Consider the following 27,500-nt stretch of genomic DNA (forward strand, 5'->3'; position numbering starts at 1 on the left):
AAAAAAGGAACGAAAAAAGAAGAATCAACGATTCTTTTCCTCTTTTTTCTTTTTTCTTTTATATATCGTCATAAGTATCTGTTAAAAATTCAAGAAATAGAAAGGAAAGAAAAAGAGAGAGAGAATAAAGAAATTTCTTTTCGAAAAAAAAAAAGATTGAAACACTTAAGCACATATTGTGCTGTCTATCTACTGGCAATATAAAAAAGAAAAAAGAAAAAAAAAGAAAGAAAGATGGTGGTAATATGAAAAAGCTAAGAAGAAGAAGAAGAAGAAGAAGAAGAAAAGAAATTAGAAGAGTAAAGAAAAAGAGAGAAGACGTCTTCTTCTTCTTCTTCTTTTTATTCTTATACATAAACATACGTATGTAAATACGTTCGATGATATAGACGAATAGGAATAATAATAAGAAGAAGAAAAAGAAGAAAAAGCAGAAGAAGTAGAAGAAGAAGGTTAGATAGCGAATAGATACTACTGGTTGTGTTATCGACAGACTTGGCTCGTGGCACCCATTCTCCCGCGTGTATGCCCTATCATAGACACACATGCGCGCTCGTGCACTTAGCGTAGGAACGAGAGGAGGAAGTGGAGTAGAATGGTAGTAGGGGGATGAAATGCGGGGTCGCAAGTCGGTATTGTCGTCGGTTACAAATCAAATACCCGATATCATTGTTCGGTACCGACCCGCCACCCACCACCCTTTCCAACCTCCCCCTTCTCCCTCCCAATACCCCTTTCACCCTCTTCTTCCTCCTATACCACCCCTTCGGCAACGTTAAACTCGTGCGCAACCTACACGCTCTGTCGCGACTACGACTAATAACTATCGTCGAAACATGTACCTATGTGTTAGTTCTTGTGTAAATGTGTATATGTATGCGTGTTTCTCTCTCTCTCTCTCTCTCTCTCTCTCTCTCTGTCTCTCTCTCTCTCTTTGTATACATCTATATGTATATGTGTGCACTCGTATCCTACAGGACGAGAACGTAACGCATAGGACGCACGATAGTAATCGGAAACCTAGTCGGCCAAGCGAATACCGAGCGTGCTTTAAATTCAACCTAGCACTTGCACCCGAAGAGAATTCTCGCGACTTTTCCAACCCTTGTCTCTGTATCTTTCTCTCTCTCTCTCTCTCTCTCTCTCTCTCTCTCTCTCTCTCTCTCTTTCTCTCTCTCTATCCCTTTCTGTCTCTCTTTGTTTCTCTTCCTGTCTCTCTCTCTTTAAATACGAATCGATAACGATACGATAAAGTTTCATAGCTACCTGGATAGTTAGCTAGCTGCGTAAAGAAAGTTCAATAAAAAAAAAAAGATCTTATCGATAGATAGACATTTTACTTTTAGGGATTGTGATTGCAGATAATCAGGTACTCTTTCTTTTTCTTTCTTTCCTTTTCTCTTTTTTTACTTTTTTCTTTTTCTTTTTACCTCCTCGATCTCGTAGTTTGAATATCTCTTCGAGCAATGGTAAATAAGTAGGATGAGATTTGTTTTTTCAATAGTCGAACACTTGTCAAAACATGGTGAAACGATAGGTATCGTTGATTTTCATGTTCATTGTACAGCTGTTTCTCACACTGTGTCTATAATGGAATGTCTTTTTAAGTCTAATTACTTAAATCTCGTTCGGATTTCTATATCGCGATCGTGAAGTTTTTTCTTCTTTTTTTTTTTTCCTTTTATTGAGAGACGTGATTCACGTTACTTCATTAACGTTTCTTCTGATATCATGATAAGTAGGTATAGAAAATGATTCAATGAATTCTTTTCTTGCCCTGTTTTTTTTTTTTTTTCTTTTTTCTTTTCTTTCTCTTCTACAAACTGTCTCTTTTTTCTCAAAGAATTAAATGAACTTTATAAGATTTATTGGAAAGTTTATTCTACGATCTTTTTCGTGTTTACAAATAATTTATGCAACGTGAAAATGTTCTAGTATTATTATTGTATTAATCTCTGGTATAATAATACTGATTAATATAGTGTTATTAAACTTAACTAATCGCACTTATTTAAATATTAATATATTAATTATACTAGTACAATTGTACTATAACACGTAGATATAACTTATATCTATATAAAAAAGAAAGGTATCCCAGACAAATTTTTAATATTTATTAACTAACCAACAATATTGTACAAAATTATAAAAAAGAAGAAAAATAAATACGAAGAAATAAATACGTTATTTCAGAATTATATAAGGTGACTGACGAATCGTTTGATCTTTCTAACAGCGATCATAAATCAAACAAGTTCGAATCAAGTTTCCATTTACCGGAAAAAGAAATCTTTGTTGGATCATTTACAAAGTTTCCCACCATGAAACGGATATATATAACAACAAATACCATACTACGAAGTTTCACTCTGTCATCATAATCATCATCATCATCATCGTCATCATCATCATCATCATCATGATCATCGTCATCATCATCATCATCATCATCTTTGTCGTCGTCGTCGTCTTCATCATCATCATTCTCATACGAATAACTCTAGCCAAATATCGTGAGAACGATCAGAGCGGAATCGAAAAGGAAGAATAAAATGAAAGAGATCTTAAACTATTCGTCTAGACTTATACGGATCTTTCGATTGATATTTCGCGGAGTCACGATCAAGCCGGTAATTAATCAGTCGGTTAATTACAGCTTCCAACTCGACGAGTCTATTCCATCTAGTCGGACTCGAAATATCTTTCTAGTTGAGAGAAACGGTGGTACAAGAGAGAAACAGACAGAGAGAGAGAGAGAGAGAGAGAGAGAGAGAAAGAGAAAGAGATAGAAAGAAGAGGGGTTAGAAGGGGATGGAAGGGGGTGAGAGGCGAGACTCGCCTAGGCACCGCAGGGGTAGGCGATTAATGATTCAGGGACAGAATTTCGCGATACTGAAATATTAAGCGTATAACCCTCTCTCTCTCTCTCTCTCTCTCTCTCTTTCTCTCTCTTTCTCTCTCTTCCTCTCTTTCTCTATCTCTATCTCTATTTCTATCTCTCTTCGTACAGGCTCGCACACCCCTTTAACTCGACTCGCGCGCGCCTCCCTTGTCGCTCCTCTTTCTACGTTCTCCTCGGTCCTTTCAGAGAGAGCTACTACTCTCCAAGTATTATATGTGTATATTTGTGTATGTAGGTATGTATGCGTGCGTCTGTGGCACTGCGTATAGGCTTCTCTTGCACACACGACAGCATGGAAGCGGCCGCGTACGCTTAGCCACACGACGGCAGCATCATCAATATTTCTCTTTGCTCATTGTTCTTGTACAATACCGGGAAGGCTGGTGCTGTCTCTGTAATGCCGGAGGGGTGAGAGGAATGCCGCCGCCGACTGGTAGAGCGCTTCGTCGGCTCAGGTAGCGATTACCGCGGAAATGGCTAATTTTAAGCCACCACGGTGGCGTATCAAGCAACCTGCGAGACACGCCGCGACTGCCGTCGTTCGTTCGCAAGACGTTACGGTACGATCGGTCTCTATAAGTTTCTATCGAATCGTTTTATTTTTCCTTTCTTCTCTTTCTCTTTTTTCTTTTCTTTTCTTTTCTTTTCTTTTTTTTCATTTTCTCTTTCTTTCGTTTTTCTCGTTTATCTTATTTTTTTTCGTTTGGTTTTCTTTTCCTTTCTTTTTTCTTTTTCTTTTTTTTTTTTTGAGGGAAGAAGGAAGAACGCTCGATTGATGGTAAATAATCGGAGATCGTTGGAATGATTAGAAAGATGAAACCCTCCTTCGTGAAGATTTTTATGTTAGCATTCGAGTTTTACTTTGCAGTTATTAGAATTCGTTCGAATATCTGTTTCTCTTTAATTCTCTCGTTACTATTTCTAATTTTTCTTTCGAATTTGAAATAATACATCTCCTGAGGGTTCGCACCTTATCTGTGAGCGCAAGGAAAGAAAATAAAAGAATTAATTTCTCATCAGATTAGTTACGCTTGGTAATATACAACGAGATGTAAATTAATTACGTATCTGTTGTAACAAGTTTCGTTAAAAATCTTTTCATATCCATAAAGTTAAAAATACGTAGATATATATATATATTTATATCTATCTATAAATATTCTATCTCGTATAAGGAACAGAGAGAAAAGAAAAGGATTTTCGAGTAATAAATAAAAGTACGATAATTTATTTATCTTTCCGGAATTTATTTAGATACATATTCGATAAATTTACAGAAAGAACGTCGTAACTTATTCTTTCGATAATCCGATTTCTTCGTCGGACTACTCCGAGGGGTAAGAAAAAAAAAGAGAGAGAGAGAGAAATAGAGAAACAGAGAATGAGAGAGAGAGAGAGAGAGAAAGAGAGGGAAAAAACGAGAAGAACGTACGCATATTTCCTTTCGAAATTTTTCCGTTTCATCGCGACGACCTTACACTGTTTGCAGTTAAACAATATTACGCAGTAAAATTTATGATCGCGCCCTTACTCGACCTCTCCCTATAATGTTTTCTTTCTCTCTCTTTCTCTCTCCTTCTCTCTCTTTTTCTATCTTTCTCTATCTTTCTCGTTCGATGAGGGTGGCTGAAAGAGTATCAACGGCACGAGAAATACGGATGTTATGGGCAGTGACACCCCTTCGTGTATCCTGTCGTGATCCACGGCTTAACGGATACCGCCCCTAAAACCTCCGTTCGCGCTCAACGTTTGCACGTTTAAAAAGAGGGAAAACTCGCGGAACGAAAGGGTCACGTCGAGCTGCGAAACGAGCCGTAGATTTCGCTTAAATTCTTTTAATCGAAGCGACCAAACGACCGACCGACCGACCAATCGACCAACCATCGAAAATCTTCGTATTCTCTCTTTTTCTTTCTATTCGTTATGTTTCATCGATCGTTCGACTTTCCTTATCGATAAATTCCTTTTCGAAAGAAGAAAGATATATATTCTTTAACATTTGCATTTAAGCATCCCCTACTTTTCATAAATCAACTTAAATATTAGATAGTTATTCACTTTTATTTTATCTTTCAAGATTTTAGACATCTTGTTAATCGTCTTAATTCTCGAGAGATAAAAAGAGAGAGAGAGAGAGAGAGGACAATTCTATGGGTAATAAATTTGATCATCTACTAATCCACGCGTTTGATGATTTACTTTCTTCTCCACTCGAATTTCGCGAGATAGATAGATAGATAGATATATAGATAGATAGATAGGTAGATGAAAACCGCGAAAGTAATAACGCATTTCTGTTTTTTTTTCTTTTTCTTTTCTTTTTTTTTTTTGTTCCTTCTATGGTATTGCGTAGGCGCGTACGTTTATACATCGTGGCCTCGTAAAAAGCGAACAATATTCCTTCGACGGAAAGCCCAGGGGCGTCGTTACTCTAGGCCACCGCATAGCCGACGACTCTCGTTTGCCATTCTCACTGTTACAGAGAAGAACGAGAGACAAAAAGAGAGAGAAAGAGAAAGAGAAAAAATAAAGAAAGAAAGAAAGAGATAGATAGATAGATAGAAAGAAAGAAAGAAAGAAAGAAAGAACGAGTCTCCGTTTTTTACGCGTCTAATATCTCGCCTCGACGTTACACTACAATAAATGAAAGAAAAGAGGCCGTCAACGAAACATTATCAACCGAAATCGAGTAGATACCTATCACTTTGCCGCCATTCTATTTCTTCTTTCCCCTCGATCCTCGTAAAATCAGAATTTTACTTTCACGTAAAATTCATCGTCCCATTGTTACAATCATTATCAATTAATTACGAAGAGTTTCATTCCTCGAAGAAGGGTCAAACGGGATTGACGATAAAACTCGATGGAAAGCAACGTTTTCGTCAGTTATTTTCAACATTTTCGGTAATAGCGAGTTAAAGGAGTCTGCCCTAGTCTGCTAGTTCGTAGAGAGAAAGAGAATGTGGAAGAGGGTTGTGTACGAAAGAGAAAGAGAGACATAGAGAGAGGGAGAGAGATACAGAGATACAAAACAGAGACATAGAGAAAGACAGAGAGAGAGAGAGAGTGTCTAACAGAGTCGTCTCTTTGTACCCTTAATTTCGTTACAAAGGTCTCGTCTCTCCCTTCCGCGGGCGTCGTCTCATAACTCTGTTATCGAAGGGCATGACCAACCAAATACGACGTTTAATGTTCCGCTTCGCTCGAGAGAACCGCAAATGGCAAGTAGCCCTTGTGTCACCGTCCTTATTCACCCTTTCTCTCTCTCTCTCTCTCTCTCTCTTTCTTCTTTCTCTCTGTCTCTCTCTATCTCTCTCTCCGTCTCTGTCTTTCTCTCTCTCTCTCTCTCTTTCTCTCTCTCTGTCTTTCTTTCAGTCCATCTCTCCCTTTCTCCGTTTCGTTGATTACGCGGCGACGAAGGGAAACTTCTTTGCCGTTAAAAGTTACCGCCGTCGTTTCGTTGAAGTCACTTCTCGCGTCGTCGTCGCCACAAAGTAGGTACCGCCTTTTCCGAGATTCTCTACTACTTTATTCGCTCCACTCTTTTATTTTGCACGAGTTTTTCTTATCCGTATTCAGTCCGTCCTCTACATACCTAGAAACGTTTGCTTATTAACTTAGATTGGATCTTCCTCTTTTCATTCGAAGAAAGTCAAATAAAAATCGAACGATCGATAAGTCGAAAGTGGATTATTAATTGTCTTCGGGAATCTTTGACGATATTAAAAGAGTCGCGATCGAAATTAACAATTTTATTTTGATACTCGGCTTTAGTATTCGTTTTAGTCGCGGTTCGATCGAAGCAAAAGATTATCTTTTTCTTTCTCTCTCCCTCACTCTCTCTCTCTCTTTCTCTCTTTCTCTCTCTTTCTCTTTTTCGTTAAAAATTTTATAGTATAGTTTCTCTCTTTCTCTCACTTTCTCCGCGAATATGCGTTTTTAATTGGCATAATAAAATTTCGTACGACGTAGACGACGAAGCGCGCTTTCGTAAGTGCGCACGTGAGTTTTTCAAAAAATATTTAACAAGAGAGAGAGAGAGAGAGAGAGAGAGAGAGAGAGAGAGAGAGGAAGAATGAAAGATAATCTGAGAAAATGTAATAACGTAGTAAAATAACGAAGAAGTGGGCGTTCTCTATTTTTATCGTATCACGAATAAAGAAATGGCGAAGGAGGATAGATATCAATGGAAAAGAAAAAGAAACAAGAAAAAAGAATAAATAAATAAAGAGAGAGAGAGAGAGAGAGAGAAGCGTAACGTTAACGATAGACGTACCGTCATCGTCGGTATCAAATCATCATCCTCCTTTATTTCCCCATGACTTGCTCGATGGTAACACAGATACTTACATAGGAATATAGAAGAGAAATTCGGTATGCCGATCTGGAACTCGAGCGAGCCGTGCGCGCGGATTCTTGAAAAAGAAATAAAGAGAGAAATAGAGAGAAACAAGCGCGCGGGTGCGCGGACGCGCGCGCGTAACAGTAGTAAGATAGAAAGGGATAAAGCGTTACGAGGCGGTACTTGGTAGGCGTGTCGATCGCGGCGGGTCCGGTGGCACGAGCTGTCTCGTGATTGGGCGGTCGGCGGGGTTGAGTCGAGTAGTGGGGGAAGGTCCGGCGCGCGCTCTGCCTAGGCGGCGCGAGACAGTTGCCGAGTAAGAGCGAACGAACACGAAGGAGAGAGAACGAACGAGTGAAAGAGAGATAACGAACGAACGAACGAACGAACGAGTGAGCGAGAGAGAGAGAGAGAGAGAGAGAAAGAAAGAGCGCGCGCGAGAGAGAGAAAGAGAGAGAGTGAGCGTCGTGGCTGGCTGGCTGGCTTGGCTTGGCTGGCTTGGCTGGCTGGCTGGCTGGCTGGCGGGCGCTGTTGCCGTCTCTCCGCGTCGTCCGCGCTCGGTCGCGCTCGGCGAGTGTGTGCCGCCGCTTGCGCCTTTCAGTCGCGACGCGCTCGTCACGGGGTGCAGCTCGTCGTCGTGTACGCCGTGTCTCGTCGCCGTCGCTCTCTCGTGCGCCACGCTTTTTTTCCGCCCCCCGTTCTTAGACAGTTTTCTTCTCACGCGGTCGACCGCGGTTCTTCTCGCGGTGTGCGCGCGCGCACACACGAAAAACAAACGCACAGGCACGCACGCACGTTACACGCACGTTACACGCAAGCACGTTACTTACGCGCACACTTTCGATTTAAAAAAAAAAAAAAAGAAAAGAAAAAACGCGTGGTCGTGGTCTTCTTTGTCGTCGTCGCCTTCTTTACCGCCTCCACCGCCGTCGTCGTCGTCGTCGTCGTCGTCGTCGTCGTGGTCGTGTTGTTGTTATTGTTATTATTTTTGCGTTAAGCCTGCGTATAAGATCTACAAGCGCGAACGTATTACGCGCGAAATATTATCACGCCGGTACCAAACCGCGTGTTCGCAAATCTCGCGCCTTTTTCTCTTGACCGAGCTCCCTCGCACGAACCACCCCCCACCCCAACTCCCGCCTGATTCCCGAAACAACGTTCTCGCGCGATCCGATTGATCTCGCCGGTTGGTGCGTGTTCTCGTTGTGGTGGGTGATGATTTGGTGAATGAACGAGAGAAAGAAAAAAAGAGATATGAAAATAGATCGATGAGAGAGAGAGAGAGAGAATGAACCCGAGAAAACGTGTACGAGAATTTTGAAGGACAAGGACAAGAGAGAGAGAGAGAGAGAGAGAGAGTTGTGCAGTAGGACGTCGCGTTGGTAGGGTAGATCGGAGAACTCTTGAGATACGATTTGTTGAGTGTGGAAAGAAGGGTGGGGGGGGGTTGACGAATCAAGACAAGACGATGTTTGGAAAAGATTTGTCTTTGGGGGACCAAGACTATCGAGTCCTCCGTTGAAGATAAAGAAAAACATAGGGAGAGATAGAGAGAGATTAAAAGAGAAAGAGAAAGATATACAGACAGAGAGAGAGAGAGAGAGAGAGAGAGAGGCACGCGTGTCCGACACGAGGCCGTCCGTTGTTGGCCGGCACGAGACGCGCGAATAATCGAGCCGCGCGCGCGCGCGCGACTCACCCCTTAACAGAGATAGTCGAATCCTCGTCATCGTCGTCATCGTTGTTTCTCCGTATACGGTGGTACGTGTTGCAGATGCGGGCTCGCTGATCGTGACGGCTTTGTTAGGATTTTTGGAGGACGTTGGAAACGAGGGGAAGAACAAGAGGAGAGAAGACGAAGAAGAAGAAGAGGAGGAGGAGGAGGAGAAGTGGAGGGGAAGAAGGAGGTGGAGGAGGAAGAAGAAGAAGAGGAAGAGAAGGAGGACAAGGTGAAGAAGAAGAGGAAGAGGAAGAAGAAAAGGAAGAGGAGGAGGGAAGAAGGAAAGAAAGAACGTGGAATCGAAGTATCGTTATTTATAGTCGAAAATGACGCAACAAAGTGGCGCTGGGTCACCCCAGCAGTTCTGTCTAAGATGGAACAATTATCAAACGAATCTAACGAACGTGTTCGATCAGCTGTTACAGAGCGAAAGCTTCGTCGACGTCACACTCGCCTGTGACGGGCATAGCGTGAAAGCGCACAAGATGGTACTTTCGGCTTGTAGCCCGTACTTCCAAGCATTGTTCTTTGATAATCCGTGCCAGCATCCGATCGTCATAATGAAGGATATAAAGTGGCCGGAGTTAAAGGCCGCAGTAGAATTCATGTATAAAGGTGAGATCAATGTCTCGCAGGAACAGATCGGACCGTTGTTGAAGGTAGCTGAAAGTTTGAAAATACGTGGTTTGGCCGATGTAAACAGCGAGCAAGAATTAACGTCAAGGCCAAGTCTAGTGGAGGAAGCTACGAACGCGGCTGCGCTTCACAGGAAAAAACGACGTCGAATATCCGGAGAAAGATCGCCGACCGGCAACAGTCCCGATCACACGGGCTCGGCTGGTAGCACAACGGGAGGAACGGGTAGTATGATCGATGATCAAGAACCAAGCGGTCCAACAAGCATGGTCATTCCCGAAGTTCACGCTCTGATACCGAACAGCTCGACTCCGCGTTCTCTTGGCTCGCCAAGCACGCCGAGCGTCTCCGTGACGCCGCAGATCAACCTTCAAGAATTACCGGTCTCCTTGCCTCTACCACCACCCCCACCACCGCCGCCGCAGGGACAACCGAGCTCGCACCCCATGCCTGCTCACCACGTGCCCGGCCACGTGACTTCCGGACCGCACCCGTCCGTCAACCACCTAGCCGCCACCCACGGGCAACAGCTAGTCGCTCAACAGCAACAACAGCAGCAACATTTGCAGCAGGTACAGGCTAGTCAGCCTGGCGACGACCTCGAGATCAAGCCTGGCATCGCTGAGATGATTCGCGAGGAGGAAAGGGTGAGTTTCTTCATTGTGTTATTCATCTTCGTTCTCCTTTCTTCGTTCGTTCGATTTATCCGTCGATCGAAAGTTAACGAGAAAAGACGAGTTCAAAAGAAAAAAGAAAAATGAAATAAAGGTCAAAAAAAAAAGGGAGAGGAGAAAAATATATATATAGACATGACTTCGACGAGACCGCGTAATTGGAGCCCTTTAGTGCCTCGTCCAATTTTACCCTTGTCGAAACTTTTGTCTGTCGCGTTATAAAGGAAACGAAAAGAATCGAAGGTGGAGAGAACCGCGTCGCGAACGTAGGCGAGGCGCGGACTTTCGAACGCGTGAGAGGGTGGCCGAGAGGGATGAGGAGGGGGTGGAAGAGGAGGAGGAGGAGGAGGAGAAGGAGGAGGGTCCAATTAACCGGCGATCTGCTTCGGTGGTGTGCACTAATTGAGAGTATCAATGAACGTCAATGAGCATAGTCAATATTTGGTCGGAGCATCCGGTCGTTTTGTAACGTTCTTTTTGTTATAAAACGGATGACAAATATTGACTGCGTTCGTTCATTCGCTCAAGCACGCGCGCGCGTGCACCACGTACTTTCGTATCCACTCGACGATAGTAGATAATACCTATAAATGTACGTATATATATTATATATATATGTATGCATGTATGTATGTATGTGTGTATATATATGTATATACATATATGATATATATCTACATATCGGTTGTTCTCGTTAATTACATCGGCACGACGATGACTCCCACATTATTTATCGGCGTTAACAGCCAAAGTTATTAAAACGCATTCTATGTCTCGCTTCGATTTATCGACTCGTCGAGAGATATCTGACGTTTCCCGAGGAAACGAGCCAGAGAAATCCATCGATCGATTATTATTTTTCAACGAGTGTACTACTACTGTTCGACGATAAGAAGAATATGATTTGCATACCATCCATCATATTTCTTTTTTATTTATTTTGTTTTTCTTTATTTCTTTCTTTTTTTTTCTTTTCTTTTTTTTTTCTTTTCTTATCCTCCTCCTCCCCCCCTCTTTTTATTTTTATTTTTTTTTTAATTTTTTTGTTTTGTTTTATTTAATCTATCTATTTCTCTCAGCTAGTAAAAACTATCTTTTTAGAAAAGACTATGTAAAACGCAACAAAGTATTTATTTCCTTTTTTTTTTTATTTCCATTTCTTTTCCTTTTTTTTTCCTCTTCTTCTTTTTCTTATACTCCTCCTTCTTTGTAGAATAGAGACGATCGACGATCGATTACGTAAAAGAACTCTCCATATCTCTCTCTCGTATAATTCGAAAGAGAATATATTTCTTATTATATAAGCGTTTACTTTGGCTTTTATTTTATCGTTCGACGATGTATAGAATATATACGTGTACACATACGTACATATATATATATAATATATATAATATATATATAAAATATCTGTATATGTATATATAAAGGATATATATGTATATATAATACTATACGCTCGGAACACGTGGTGCTCGTGGGCGTAACAAGTGGTCAATATCGTTTTGTTTCAACAAGAAGTTTTACATCGGATGCACGGGGTGCGTTACGTCATCTTTCCCATAAAAATTGTACGTCCTCGTTCGTTGTAATAATCAATGTCACGTCGAACGATCAATTTTCATCTCTCCTTACTACCCATCCCTTCAACCTTTCTCTCTCTCTCTCTCTCTCCCTAATCATCATAGATCTAACATTACGACGAGATAACGTGAGATTTAAATTGCTACGATACGATTCGCTTTACGATCGATCGATCGATCCATCGAAAACTCGATATATCCTATATCAAATCTTTTTACTTACATCAACTTTTCTTACGTATCTTCAAATTTGTAGTCGACGAAAAAACACAAGAAAAAAAAGAGAGAGAGAGAGAAGAAAGGAAATGAAAAGAGATAGATAGATAGATGAATAGATAAAAAGAAAGAAAGAACACATACACGCACAGATATATATATAACTTATATATATATATATATATACACTTGTATTATTTTTCTATCGTACCTAGAACTCTCCGCTCGTTCGTCGAGTATCGTGATTCAATCCGGCATATATAATGGGTATAACATTCCGCAGAATTCCATTATGTTAACGCAACCACGTTCCAATTCTCTGTGCATGCCTGTTCGCGTATCGTAATGCGCGTATTCTCTAGTATATCGCAACTATTCGCGGTACCAGAGAGCGCGAGCGCGCGCGCGCATTCGCGAGGCCTTTCCGATTAAAATGCCTAATTGATGCGGGCAAAGCTAATTTCAGGTATAGGCTTCGAAATTCCGAACTACGAGTCCGATATGATGCCATCCAAAACGGTACGATGTAAAGGGCACTATACTTTTTGATTCTCGTTAGTCGAATAGACAATAACTGTTCGATGTTTCTTTCATATTTAGATATATCGATTCGATAAACCTCGATTGAAAATCTTTTTTCTTTATTATTATTATTATTATTATTATTATTATTATTATTATTATTATTATTATTATTTAGTCTATCGGTATCAATCTTTATTATTTAATTTTCCACAACTCGGTCGCATTTATATAAAAGAAAGATTATAATAAGAAAGATTGTTATTATTATTATGATAATAATAATAATAATAATAATAATAATATAATAATAATAATATTATGTGAATCTTGTAATATAATTAATATTAGTATGACTACATACTATGCTAATTATAATTTATGTTTAGCGAATATTAATCCTTCAATATGAGCTAACAATTAATTTAAAAAATAATAATAATAATATATTTATATATATATATATGTACAAACACACGCGTATACATGCACATTATATATATATATATATATATATATATATATATATATAAAGATACATGACTTCAAAATTATATGACATTATGCAGAATTAAAGAAAAAAGTTTCGACGTAGTATCTTTTTCTCTTGATTTTTTTTTCTTTTTTTTTCTTTATTTTTCCTCTAATGATGAAGACATTTTCATATTGACTATAATTGTAGGTGTTTCTTTTTCTTTTTTTTTTCTTCTTTTTCTTTTTTTTTCCTTTTTTTTCTTTTTACAACGACGAAACGTGTAATTAACATTATGCAAATCAGCATCGAGGATATCTGTAGATAGTTAAATAACATTCATATGTCAGTCTCTAATGCCAGATAGATATATAATATAGATTAAGTTTATAAATTATTCGATGTATTTTCTATTTGATTAGGTACTACTCGAATTAGGTACTTAGTTTCAACGTATCGTACATATAAGTAATATTTTATTATTACATATTTAGTTATCAATCATGAAATTATTATTGTAATCATTTTATATATGAATAATAACGTCGCAACGTTCGAAGCTTTTTAGTTTTCAATTTTAAAAATCAATTATAACAGAGTGTCAGAAAACCGTTGTCATTTTTCTGAATATACTCGATGGATCATGAATCGCGTTCGAAAAGAAAACAAAAAGAAACAAAACAAAACAAAACAAAAAAGAAAAAGAAAAAGAAAAAGAGAATTCAGGAAGAAAAGGCAAGAAAACAAAAAGGTAAAAGAAAACGAAAAAAAAAATAAAAGAAAAGAAAAGAAAAGAAGAATAAAAGAGAACAGATAGATCGAGTTCCGAAATCAGTGTCCACTCGCGACGAAAAAGAAATAGAAAAAGTTAGAAAGAGAAAGATTGTATTCATGCTGAAAGTGTATGTATACGTAAAGAGAGAGCGAGAGAGAGAGAGAGAGAGAAGTAACGCTTGGGTGTAGATCGCACGCGGTCGTCGGGGTAGAGCTCGAAAGGGCGGACCGAAAAAAATTTAATCTTCCCTCGCATTATCCTTTTTGGCAATAACGGCTTTGCCTCCCGGATCGTCCTCGTCCACCTACTCTTTACTCCTGTTTCATTCGGTCCCTCTTTCTCTCTCTCTCTCTCTCTCTCTCTCTCTTTCTCTCTCACTCTCTCTAAACTCATGCAACGAGAGGAGAGGAAGGAAGCTCGCCGACGCGCCGGCAGAGAAAAAAGTCGCGAAACAGTAAATCGTGAATTGTAGTAACCGAGCGCCATTCATCCTGATACACCGGATGTGACTACATATTTCCTTCGTTCCGTTTAAATTAGTGTTTTTGCCGTACGGCCTTGATTGTGTTTTCGCGCACTCCTCCACCACCACCACCACCTCCACCTCCACCTCCTATATTCTCCTCTCCTCGCACTCTCTCTTTCTTTCTCTCTTTCTCTTTCTCTTTCTCTTTCGTCCTCGTTCTATCTCTTTCTTTCTATTACACACGAATACACACGTGAATGAGTGTATAGGTATATAGAGACGAAGTTAAGAGTAGTAGGATACTCTTTTACTCTATGTATTCTTTTTCTCTCTCTCTCTCTCTCTGTCTGTCTATCTGTCTGTTTGTCTCTTTCTCTGTCTCTCTTTTACTCTCGTATACTTTACAAAGCTAGATCGATTTTTTACGTTGATGAACGGGTAACAGGACGAAGAGCACGTAAGCGATATATCAGAGACATCATTCCGATCCACGAAGCTCTTACGGCCGATATGGACCGCGCCAAAATTGAAAAGTTTGATGTATTAAAATGCGCCGTCGCGCATCGTATATGACTCATTCTCATCTCGAAAGCAGCACGCGAGTCGAGGCGAGGCGAGGCGAGTCGAGTTGAGTCGGGTCGAGTCAAATCGAATCGAATCCACTCGAATCGAATCGAATCGTTTTCTTCATTTCGCGACACACGTTCGGAAGTCGATTATCGAGTTGTCAAAAGAGTGATGAAGGGACGAACATTCGATGATTTCAGGATATTACACCCTTCTCTCTCTCTCTCTCTTTCTATTCTTTCCTTGCCGTTTGTTATTTTCTATTTCTTTCTTTCTCTTTCTATCTTTCTTTTTCTTTCATTCTTCTATTTTTCTTATTAGATTTATTCAAACCTCCAAACCCTTTCAGTTAGCGAAACTTACGTTAGTAGACGTTATCGGTTTATCGTGAAACACGTTAGAATTAAAACAAGGTTTCATGGATACTCCTTAACCGTTCCTTTGCTTATATATATGTGTTTATGTGTTTATATTAAATGCGTTTGTACGTAAGTATATATATATATATATACCCACATGGGCGGACGCGTCTCTCTCTCTCTCTCTTTCTCTCTCTCTCTCTTTCTCTCTTTCTTTGTATATGTGTGTGATTAAACGTTAAGAACGATGACTGAACTTCTTATCTTATCACGAGATCGAGTATTCCCGTATACTCGCCAATTATTTTTCGCGTGTTTGTAAAAAGAATTCAGGTCCCATGGGGTAAAGGGAAGTCCATAGAGTTTGAAGAAAGTCCGAAGCACCTAGTATATAGATATAGAGGCTGAGGGGGTTAGAGGAAGAAGGAGGAATGAAGGAAAAGGCAAAAGCCTGCGCGTTTACATTAAATTGTAAATTAAATTACCTTGTCATCGAACTTTCCTTCATCTTCTTCTTCTTCTTCTTCTTCTTCTTTCTATTTTTTCTTCCTTTTCTATCATTTTTCCTTCCATCGAAAAAGAAAAAAGGAATTTACTAGGAATTCGAAGGTCATACCAAAGAAAGGATCTTATTTTCCGCTCTTGAGATCGAAGAAGGAGGGTGGCTTAAAAAGAGTGAGAGTAAGAGTGAGAGTGAGAGTTAGAGATAGATGGAGGAGAAAGAGAGATAGAGATAGATAGATAGATAGATAGAGAGAGAAAGAGAGAAAGAGATAGAGATGGAATATTCGCGCTCGGGTGGCTTCTCTCACGCGACGATCCGCTCTCGTCCGCGTTTTCTACAAAGTAGAAATCTGCTTTGACGCTCCACTTTCTATCTCTCTTTTTCTCCCTCCTATCCTTTTTTTTTTCTTTCTTTCTTTTTTTCTTTTCTTCTTTTTTCTTTACTCTTCCTTTCTCTTCCCTTTTCCTCTCTCTCTCTCTCTCTTTTTTAATTTCTTTCTTTCTTTTCTTTTCTTTTTTTTTCTTTTCTTTACTCTACTCTTCCTTTCTCTCTCTCTTTCATTTTTGTGGGAGTAACTAGTAAAGCCGTGTCGCACGCGAGGTTCGTACTTACGTACATAAGGAAAAAGTCGGGACACGCGATTCGCGACTTCAACGATCGTGTTCCGTCCTGTGTTCTTCAATCTGTTGGAGATCTTCGTCTTCTTCTTCTTCGTCTTCTTCTTCTTCATCTTCTTCTTTTTCCTTCGTAGTCGTCCTTCTGTCTTCTTTCGTTTGAATCCCTCCCTTAGGCAATGTCAGGTAGAGTTTAGTTTAGTTTCTTCTTCTTCTTCTTTTTCTTCTTCTAATTCTTCTTCTTTTTTTTCCTCCTTTTTCTTTTTTTTTAGCGTCGAATCGAAACAAGATGTTGCGAGGATGCTAGGAAGAAATTATTAGTTAGGTGTCCTCTCTACTTTGGTGTCGAGTTTTAAAAAAGCGAAACTGGGGACAGGCGAGGGAGGTAAGGTAAGGTGAGGGGGCATCCTGTGAAATTTCTTTTCTTTTTATTTTTCTGTATGTATATGTATCATATATATATATATATATATATATATATATATATATATATATATATATGCGCGAAATTCTCGTATTACGTGGCCACCCTTCGGATAGACTATTTTATAATAAGGGACAGCTTAGCCGTGTGGTAATGGTATGTATTTTAAATATTTCGAAAATTGCCTTCCTAGGAAACTCCTCGCATAATGGCAATACTTGGAATATAATCTCCCTTGGGGTAAAAGAGACCACATAGAGGCGTTCGAGCATTTAGTTTCTTCGTCTATACTTGGAACTTCCCCTCTCGAATAACATTCTAGTCTATGGTTCTCTTTATCTCTCTCTCTCTTCCTCGCTTGCTCTCTATCTCTTTCTTTTTAATCTTTCGAACGAACCACGTCTCGTCCTACCCATTCCTAAACGCGTGATTCCTTCTTTCTCTCTCTCTCTCTCTCTCTCTCACTTTTTCTACTTCTTCTACTTCTTCTACTTCTACTTCTTTTTCCTCCTCCTCCTCGATGCCGACGATCCTATTGCCCGCTACTGTTATTACCTGCTACCATCGTAGTTTCCTTCCAACCATCTCCAAGAATAGTTCTTAAGGCAGAAAACGTATCACGAAATTTATCCGATCACTAGAATCTCTGGTCTCCTTTTTCTAACGATCGATTATACCAGGAAATGATCGTACTTTAGAAGAGATTAGAGTATTTCGACATGCTGAGGGAAGTGTTCCTTATTCAAGGCCACGACCTTGATACTCGATTCTCTCTCTTTCTCTCTCTCTCTCTCTCTCTATCTCTCTATCTGTATTCTCTACTCAATCGATATCTCTTCAGACACACAGTATAGTTATTCTCGATGGAAAATCCTTCGTTCATAGTCAACTTTTCTCTCTTCCCTATTCTTTCTTTTTCTTTTATTCTTTTTTATCTTTTTTCTTTTCTCTTTTCTTTTCTTTTCTTTTCTTTTCTTTTCTCGAGGGGTGAACAAGATAGAAGGGGGTGAAAAGAACGCGCGTCGGTATTACGAAAGAAGGGAAGCACGCGAAAGGAGAGGGAGAAAAAGATCCGCTCGTTGATAAAAGATGTAAGGGCGTCCAGCTGGAACGTCCGCGACACGTTGTAAAACATTCAAACGAACGACGCTCGAAAAGCGCTCATCGTTCGCCGACTACTGCCGCAAGCTTCTCGTCGAACCTCCCTCGACGACTTTATTCCTCTCTCTCTCTCTCTCTCTCTCTCTTTCTCTCTCTCTCCTTCCCTCTATCCCTCTGTCTTTCTATTTCTATCTCAATCTCTATCTCTCTCTCTCTCTTTTACTCCCTCAAACTCGTTGCTTCATCCAACAAAATGTCTTCTCTCTTTTCATCCCAACTAGGAAAAAATGGCGGTCATATGAATGCACCCTAAATTTATTTTCGATCGGCTGCTATATCCCACTTCTCTCGTGATTTTTTTCTATCACAGTCGTCGTCAACGAAAAGTGTTCTATTTCAATCATTGGGTCTTTTTATTTTCCTTTTTTTTTTGTTCTTGTTTTTTCTTTTTTTCTTTTCCCTTCTTTTTTGTATACTAATTTATTTTTCGTCGTTCTCGTTGTTGTTGTTGTTGTTGTTGTTGTTGTTATTATTATTATTATTTTTATTATTATTTTCGTTCTTTATTAATTATCATTGGATTTTTGTGCAAACGAATTGAAAAGAAAAAAAATTCTTCTATACGCAAGGATATTGTTTTATAAAGATATTATTAATAATATATAAGGAATTGCGAAGAGAAAAAAGTCGATACAGAGTGACGTGTTTGTTTTTCTTTCTATCTTTCTTTCTTTTTTCTTTTATATGCATTATATATATATATATATATATATATATATATATATATATATAATTATATATTCCGATCAAATGTTTTTCTTACTTTCGATATCTCTCATGTATAGGAATTTTTCCCACTGATTTGTATTATTAATTAAATGAGATGTCAGCTCGATGGTGACTCAAGAGTTGTAAGGAAAAATACTCTTGTCACGCTATCTACCTACCCAGCTCTATCTACCTTACTATTTGCGATGACTTCACGGTGCAAAGGGTTGAAATAATTTCTTTATACTCATCGTAAAGTAAAGTCATATCCCATAGGGATCTATTATACGGTTGAACGAAAAATCACTATAAAACATGAAACTAATTTGTCAAATCTAAGCTTTCTCAATTCACTTCGAACACGTTCGAGCATTTTGATTTTAACCGTGTTGGACAACTCGATCCTCTCTTTCTCTCTCAAACTATCTCTCTCTTTCTCTCGCAAGTTTTCTATCGAACGATCTCTGAAAGTGGCATCGTCCTTTATCCCATCTCTCCCTCTCTATCTCTCTCTCTCACGAAGGGTGAATTGCTCGTGTTTTCCATTTCGAAAATGCTGCAGGTCACATCTCTCTCTCTCTCTCTCTCTCTTTCTTCCTTCCTCTCTCTCTTTCTCTCCGTTTTGCGATGTACGACGAGCGACAGTACTGAAGCTAGGCCGCGGTAAATCAGAAATTATCTTGCGTCGCGTCCGAGTCTGCTCTCTCTCTCTCCTGCCTTTTCCCATCGAAACGTGCATAAATACCGTACATGAGAGAGAAAGATAGATAGATAGATAGATAGAGATAGAGAAAGAGAGAAAGAGAGAGTGCGAGAGAGAAGAGGGATAGGAGAGGGGAGGGGATGGGAGTCGTGTGGATGAAGGACGAGACGCAGAGGATGTTGCAGCATCCCTTGCAATACCGAACGTGTGCCGGACACTCGCCCACGTCTATTCTATGTGCTTATGTGAGACTCGTACTGCACATACACGCGCATATGCACATGTACGACGTGCATATGCACTCACGAATATACGTATATATACCTATATGCGTACATCGCGAGAGAACGTACGTACGTAGAACCATCCCGATAGATATATTAATACGTACAGACGAGACCCGTACGTCCTGGTGTGGTACGCGTGACTTGATGGACGGATGACCGGACCATTCCGCAGATTGCTTCGCTCCCGATTCTGACCGGAAGGAGATTTATAACCTCTCGTCGTTATCTACCGGTCCGGACGCGCATCGAGAATCCAACCACCCACCATCCCCCTCTCCTCACCCTCCTTCTCAACGTGGTTCTTTTCTTTCTTTCTTTCTTTCTTTCTTTCTTTATTTCTTTCTTTCTTTCTTTCTGTTTTTCTCTCTCTCTTTCTTTCTTTCTTTTTTTCGTTCCGTTTTTTCTTTTCTTTTCTTTTTTTTCCTTTCTTTTTTCTTTTCATATCTCTTTCGATCAAACCTTTCGTTTCTTCCGGCGAAAGAAAAGCGTCACGTAAGAGGGACGTGTTTCTTTTCCTTCATTGAAAAATCATCACGATCTATAACGATCTAAGTATTTACTTACTTTCTTAGTTACTCAGTTATTTAGTTACTTAGTTTTACGTACGTTGAGTCGAAGTGAGGACTGTTATTACGTTGCGATTGTTGGAAAACATTTTCTCTTTTTTTCTTTTTTTTTTTTTCCTTCTTTTGCTCCTTCTTTTCTCACGAAGAAAAGTAAATAAGTAAAAAATTCTTGTAAACTTTTCTATACCGTCAGTTATCATGACGAATGTTATGTATTAGAAGAAGAAAATCTCTAGGATGGGAGGAGGTATTAGGTAAAATATAAGGTACAAAGTATACGATAAAAAAAGAAGAAAAAATAGGAAAATAAAATGAGAGAGAGAGAGAGAGAGAGAGAGAGAGAGAGAAGAGAGATAGAGAGAGGGGGGGGGGTAAAAACAGACATTTCTCGCACGTGCGAACAATTTCGAACGATCGTTACTTATTACGAAATACAGAGGAGGCGGGCGTCGATAAAAGTATCAGTTCGGTTAAAAACGTTGGGAGAAAATTTCACTACGGAGAAACTACGACTATTTTCGAGGAAAAACTCGGCCATACAGGGAGGGGGTGGATGGGGGATCGGTCTTTTCGGTATCGTATAACATCGTCGAGCTTTCGTCGTACAACGCGTGGTGGTTCTGATCGTGTTTGAGAGAGGGGTTTTTGTAGGTGGAGTGTGAGAAGAGAACCAAAGAGATAAAGAGAGAGAAAGAGAAAGAAAGAGTGAACAACGTAGAGATAGAGGAAGGGATGAGCGGGCGGGTGGGCGCACATGCCTGAAACGAGGCACGGGCGTCACGATAAATTAGATTTAATGACTATCACAAAAAAGCGCGATATGAAAGTCGAACGCACCGGGACGGACCGATAGAAATTAAATTCTAGGATATTCGATTACGTCCTTCCCTCTTCGCCCTTCGATCCCGTCCACCACCACTACCACCACCACCACTACCACCACCACCATCACCACCACCACCACCCTTGTTCTCCATTCGCGTCCACCACCTCTAACTCTACCTCTACCTCTACCTCTACCTCTATCTCTACTACCTCCCTTCCGCCCAATAAAACCCTCGACGTTCGTTGCCGCACGTCCGGGGCTTTGGCGGGTGCTGACATCGAATCGAAAAAAAAGAAAGAAGGAAGGAAAGAAAGAAAAAATAAAAGAAGAAGAGAAAAAAATCTCCGCAGAAATAATAGGCGCGTGCAAGCCGTGGAAATAATACGCGTAATAATCGCCATTCCTTTTCCCCCCTTCTTTCCTTCAATCTTTTTTTCCTTTGCTTAGCTTAGCTTTGCTTTGCTTTGCTTTGCTTTGCTTTGCTTTGCTTTGCTTTCATTTCTTCCTTCCTTCCTTCCTTCCTTCCTTCCTTCCTTCCTTCCTTTCTTTCTATGGTCAAATGTAGAAAGGGGATCGTCGTCTCACGCACGACTTTATCCTATCACGATTTCTACTTTTTTCTTTCTTTCTTTCTTTCTTTCTTTCTTTTTTCTTTCTTTTCTTTTTACTCTCTTTCTTCTTATCCGATTGATCAACTTAGCACCGTTATTCGACTGCGTGACGAAACTCACCCCTAAACTCATTTCTCTTCTGTTCCTTTGCACGTCTCTTTTACTCGAATTGATCTTATCGTCGACGAAAGAGAATAAGAGAGAGAGAGAAAGAGAGAGAAAGGAGAGAGAGAGAGAGAGAGAGAGAGAGAGAGAGAGAGAGAGAGAGAGAGAGAGAGATCGATCCTATCGTCTTATACATCTATTTCTTTACCTCTTTTTAATATCGAAATTGTCCCCCGCCGACCCTGTTATTCATTTTCGTGTACACAAGTACATACGTACTACCTACATCTGTCAAATGCGATAATAAATTTCAAGATGAGGTTACGACGAAGGTCTGTAATTAGAGGTGACATGATAAATAAAGAGATAGGTAGATTATTTTATTGGTAATATCCATTAAAATGCTTTCTATATATGAAAAACGTAAACGTTAGATGTCGGATAATAAAAACGAATTTTTCTTTTTTTTTCTCCCCTTTTCTTTTCTTTTTTTTCTTGTGTTTTTTTTTTTTTTTTTTTTATAATTCCGTATTAAAATATAAAGAAAGATAGATAGATAGATAAGTGAATAGAATATTTTATCGCTAATATCCATTATATCTTGTATGCGTGTTAGACAATACCGGACGTATATATAATATTTAAACACGAACTTTTCATTGTCCACGTGTTATAGACAAGATATAGAAATGATATGATATACACGTATAATAGAAAAAAGAAGAAAAAAAAAAAAGAAAACGAACTATGGTGAATGTATATATAATAAATATGAATATTTTCATAATTTTTCCAATAAAATAAACACGTACGCTCTACACACACACACACACAAAGAGAAATAGATAGGAAAAAGATAGTTTTAGCGATATGTTAAGAATCTACATTGAAGTTATCGCGTCGTCGCAGCTTTCGTAAGAGAACGAGTTCCTCTGCTCTCTTCGGTCAACGACAACGACAACGTCTACTAGAGAACGACGATATTAGTTCACCTAAGAAAGACCGGCACGAGATAAAGGTGAATTGGTCTCGAGAAAGCCATTGTCTCGCGCCTCGTTTCATATTACTAACGGTGTATTAAAAATTCTATACTCCATTGTGCCGCGGAGATTGCGTTTCGAAGGAGAAAACGTTTCTGCTACCGATCGTTTCTCTTTCTCTCTCTCTCTCTCTCTCTATATATATATATATATCTATTTCTATCTCTTTCTATGTGTCTCTCATTTCTCGAAATTCGCCTTACCAATCTTATACGTGTATAACGAATGGGAAAAAGGGATCATATCGTTTTTAGACTACCTACTTTTATCTTCTTTTTACCGTCTACCGATCGAACAATACGTATTTGTTTGAAACCGACATCTCTTACAATTTTACTTCTTTTTTCTTTTTTTTTTACGATCGATTAAAGCTTTCCGAAAGAAAAATCTCGAGGACGTCATCCCGCATCGAAGATCTTTTTCGCCGATTATCAATTATTAAAATAATCATTGGTGATTGATGTAATGATAAAGATTACATCATTTCTTAATACTTATCTATCATCGTTCATTCTAACTCCGATCGATATGTCTATTTCTGATATATCTCGTAATATTTTCTTTTTATTCTTCTTCTATTTTTTTCTTCTTCTCCTTTCTCTCTCTCTCTCTCTCTCTCTCTTTTTTTTTATATGAGCAAGAGTTCAAAAAAGAAAAAAGAATTGATTACAATTTGTACAAACTACGAATCAACGTTTAGAATATTTTAATAGACGATGCATGTCAAGATTCAGATATATTTAGATCTCTTTAAATCTTTTTTCTCGAAATAAGACGATAAACGAACGAATCGTTTTTCTTTTTACTTCGCGAAAGGATTTAACCTATTGCTTCGTGTAACTACATAGATGTATAGATGTATATATGTACACACATTTTTACGTCTTATACATATATACATACATAGATGTCGTCTACATATACCTATCTTACGTACATAAAGCTCAGTAGTTCTCAGCAGCTCTCATAGTAACGCGTCGCATCGTTTTACTCGCTCTACGCCATATGGGAATCGAATAAATATATCGCCGAGCGCGAATGGAAGCTTTACGAGCGCGTATCGTATGTTTTATTTACGCATAGTTACGTACACTTACTTTTGTCTCTAACCATAATAAATCTTAGCTAGGACGACAGACCGGAAGTATGCATTTATTTTTCGTCGGTATAGCGATCGGTTTAATTCGGATGAGGTGGGGGAGAAGTGGAGGTGTTGTAACTTCGAACATCTGTATTCTATGTAAATCTTTCTATGATTGAAGATCAAATGTTGAAGAAAGATAGACAGATAGAGACAGAAACAGAAGGACAGAATAAGAGAGAGAGAGAGAGAGAGAGAGAGATGTCTTCTATTACATCAAATATGAACAATTTTCGATCATTGACACGCACGTGCTGCTAAATTTAAATCACCGTAATTTTATGCGACTTTGAAGTCGGACACTTATTTATTTTCTTTTTCTTTTTTACTTTTTATTTCTCTCCTTCTTCTTTTTCTTTCTTTCCTCTATTTTTAAATCTTATCTCATTTTATCCCTAGCGAAATTATTTTTAGATCGATATACCAAGTATTTCATAATTTCTTTTTTTTTTCTTTAAATATAAGAAGATTATAAATGTATTATTACAATAGATTACGTTGGATATAAATGTATTGTTACAATAGGTTTTACTCGTATATCGTGGGTTCATTTAAAATACGGATTCGTATAATGCGACGGAAACAATTGTGACTTGCATAACGTAAGTAAGATTGTAATACGGTGTACAGATGTTTCGTCTAACTTTGCTATCTTAAATATTTATCTCCGGTTATTTTCGATACTGTTCTTCCGGACGTATTTGGAAGTTTATTGATTAAAATCAAATATTTTCAAAATAAATTAAAAAAAAAAAGAAGGTAAACCTATATATACATAGGTATGTATATATTTTAATAACAAAATACAATTTAGCCGTCAGCTGTCAATCTTTTTTCTAATTTCTACGTTACTGCAAATTCGTTATTTTAGTCAGTTATCAAGACTAAAATAGAGATAAATTCTAAAATTATTAGAAATTTACATCTTTTCTTTTTTTCGTTTTTTATAACAAATTCTTTTATAAATATCTATATTTCCAAACGAATACATATCTAATTCATACGTGGTGAATAACTCATGTGACTCATATAACACGCAACGTGTTCCTCCTACCAACCCTCTCGGAGCATATTACACGGAAATTTACTGTAAAATTGATATCATAATTTTCACACTGTATAATACTTTTATGTAAACGACTTGAATTGGGGTTTATGAAGGATATGTAAAAAGAAAAAAAGAAAGAAAGAAAAAGAAACAGAAGAAAAGAAAGAAAGAAAGAAAGAAAGAAAGAAAAAGAAAATACAAGAAGAAAAGAGACATAAGCTCGGCAAAGAAGAAACGAGAGAGAAAAAGAAAAAAGTAAAAAAAAGAAAAAGGAAAAGGATGAGACACGACGTATGGGAAATTGGCAGATTCGTCGAGAGTTTAAAGGAAACGTTCTTCCAAAGATGGAACGTTAGGGGTGAGGAGGAGGAGGAGAAGGAGGAAGAGGAAGAGAAGGATGAGTGAGAAGAAGAGGAGAGTGAGGAGAAGGTGTAGGAGGGAAAAAGAGAGTGTGAGCGAACGAGAGAGATAGGAAACTGGGATTGGAAGGGTGGGGGGTTGCTTGGGAAAGGAAAAGAAGGCGTCGAACGACTCGGTGAAGAAGCAAGAGTGGCTTTAACGCACAAGGGTGAGGTAGAAGGAGGAGAGCCGTGGCGAAACAACGTAACATTACGTCCGGCGTATCACCGGAGAGACGAGAGAGACGAGAGAGAGAGAGAGAGAGAGAGAGAGAGAGAGAGAGAGAGAGAGAGAGAGAGAGATGGCGGCCCATTGTCTGGACTACAAATTAATCTGGCGATCGATACGAGCGATGTCTTGCCCAGGCTATATACGCGGTGACTCGCGGAAAATAAGTCGACGGAATGGCCGTGTGCGCGCCGGTAGTTTCGAGTCTTTCGATCGATACGCCTTTAAGCGGCTACAACTTCCGTCTTTCTCACTCTTTATTCGTCTTCTTACTCCTGTAGATATTTCTACGTGGAAAGAGAGAGAGAGAGAGAGAGAGAGAGAGAGAGAGAGAGAGAGAAAGGAGGGGGTGGTTGAAGGAGGAAGGGAAGGGACAGAGGGTAAAGGATAGGGGATATAGAGAGAGAAGTCAAACGAAGATCTTCCTTATCAATTTTTCTTCGAAACTTTCCATTCAAAGATAGAAGCTCTCTGGCTTTGGTTTACTACTTTCTCTTGCATAGTTTCTCATCGTTATTCTTGTTTTTTTTTTTGTCGCTTTTTTCTTTGGTTTTCTTTTTCTTTCGTTTGCTTTCTTTTCTTTTTTTTTAATCTTACCCCCCCCCCTTTTTTTAATCGATTTTAATTTTATTTTATTTATTCCTTCTTTGTTTGTTTGTTTGTTTTTTTTTTTCGTATTCGTTACAAATGTATGACGTTCCTACGCCAATGTATCAGAAGGATGTAACGGCAAAGCGACGTTTCTTCTTCACTGGCAGTGAGAACGAACGGGAATAGCAGGGTAAAGGAGGAGGGATGCGAGAGGAGAAAGGGTGGGAGGGTAGGTACGAGAGAGAGAGACAGAGAGACAGAGAGAGAGAGAGAGAGAGAGAGGAACGAAGGGAGACGACCGGCTCGAGCTCTCCTCGGCTTGGTTAATGCGATAGAATATTCAAATAGAAAATAAAAAAGAAGAATTCTCCGGTGAGGAGAATGGAATGAGGAAGAAGAAGAAGAAGAAGAAGGAAGAAAGAGAAAGGAGGAAGAAGGAAGAAGAAATCGTAGAGGGTATGAGGGTGAGGGTGAGGATGAGAATGAGGGGAAGGGGCGAACGGTCGGTCGGTTGCTCGGGCGGCGGAGGGTTGTAAGAGAAGAAGGAGTGTCGGGGGTTGGAGGTATTGCATTAACCAAGATTGCTGACGATAAAATGAAAATAATGCGGAATGACGTGAGAGCCCGCTGAGATAGAGATAGCAAGAACTGTATATACTTATAGCTACATATATATATATATTTACTATATTTTGTGTATATATAAAATAGCTACGACGATGAGTGAGATAGAAGAGATGGAGAGGGGTAGAAAACAGATAGAGATAAAGTACCGGTACAGTGCGAAGAAAGTGGATAGCGCGTTGTGGACGATGGTGTAGTATTAGTAGTTAGTAGTGGTGTGTTGTTGATGGTGGTAGTGGTGGTGGTGGTGTTGGGTGTAAAGAGAAAGAGAGAGAGAGAGAGAGGGCGAGGCGCCAGGGGTCGTTTGTAATCGCGTTAAAACTTCTTCCGTGCAAAAACACCCTCGGAAACGTGTTTCCACTCGTCGTACTCAGCCACGTAGGAAAAGAAGATATCCATCCGTACCGTTTAGTTTCGAATTTCTTTTTGACAGTTCGACCGAGTACTAACGACCGAGTACAATCAGGCAACGAGTTACTTTTCTCGCGTCTTTTATCAAGAGTTTAATAGTACATTTTTTGATCCAATTTAGGACATACCAGGGAGAGTGATCAAATGTCGATAGGGCAAAGGTCGGGAGAAAAGATGTATGACACGGTTGTGGGGTTACATGGTTATTATTATAAATCGTTCGTTTTTATTTATTTAGTAGAAAGGCAGAGAGGTAGAGAGGGGGAGAGAG

At 39.2% G+C, this 27,500-nt stretch overlaps 1 protein-coding gene across 3 annotated transcripts in view; it reads left to right on the forward strand.

Moving 5' to 3' along the window:
• LOC127067896 (protein bric-a-brac 1-like) overlaps positions 1-27,500 on the forward strand; it is a 349,243-nt gene that overhangs the window by 93,283 nt on the left and 228,460 nt on the right. For all 3 annotated transcript variants that reach the window (XM_051003298.1, XM_051003296.1, XM_051003297.1), the window contains exon 4: positions 9,022-10,250. In XM_051003298.1, coding sequence (XP_050859255.1) covers positions 9,294-10,250 — 957 coding nt within the window. In that variant the 5' untranslated portion in view covers positions 9,022-9,293. The remainder of the gene's footprint in view (positions 1-9,021; positions 10,251-27,500) is intronic.

The sequence above is a fragment of the Vespula vulgaris genome, chromosome 12 (assembly GCF_905475345.1).
Source record: "Vespula vulgaris chromosome 12, iyVesVulg1.1, whole genome shotgun sequence".
NCBI lineage: Eukaryota > Metazoa > Arthropoda > Insecta > Hymenoptera > Vespidae > Vespula > Vespula vulgaris.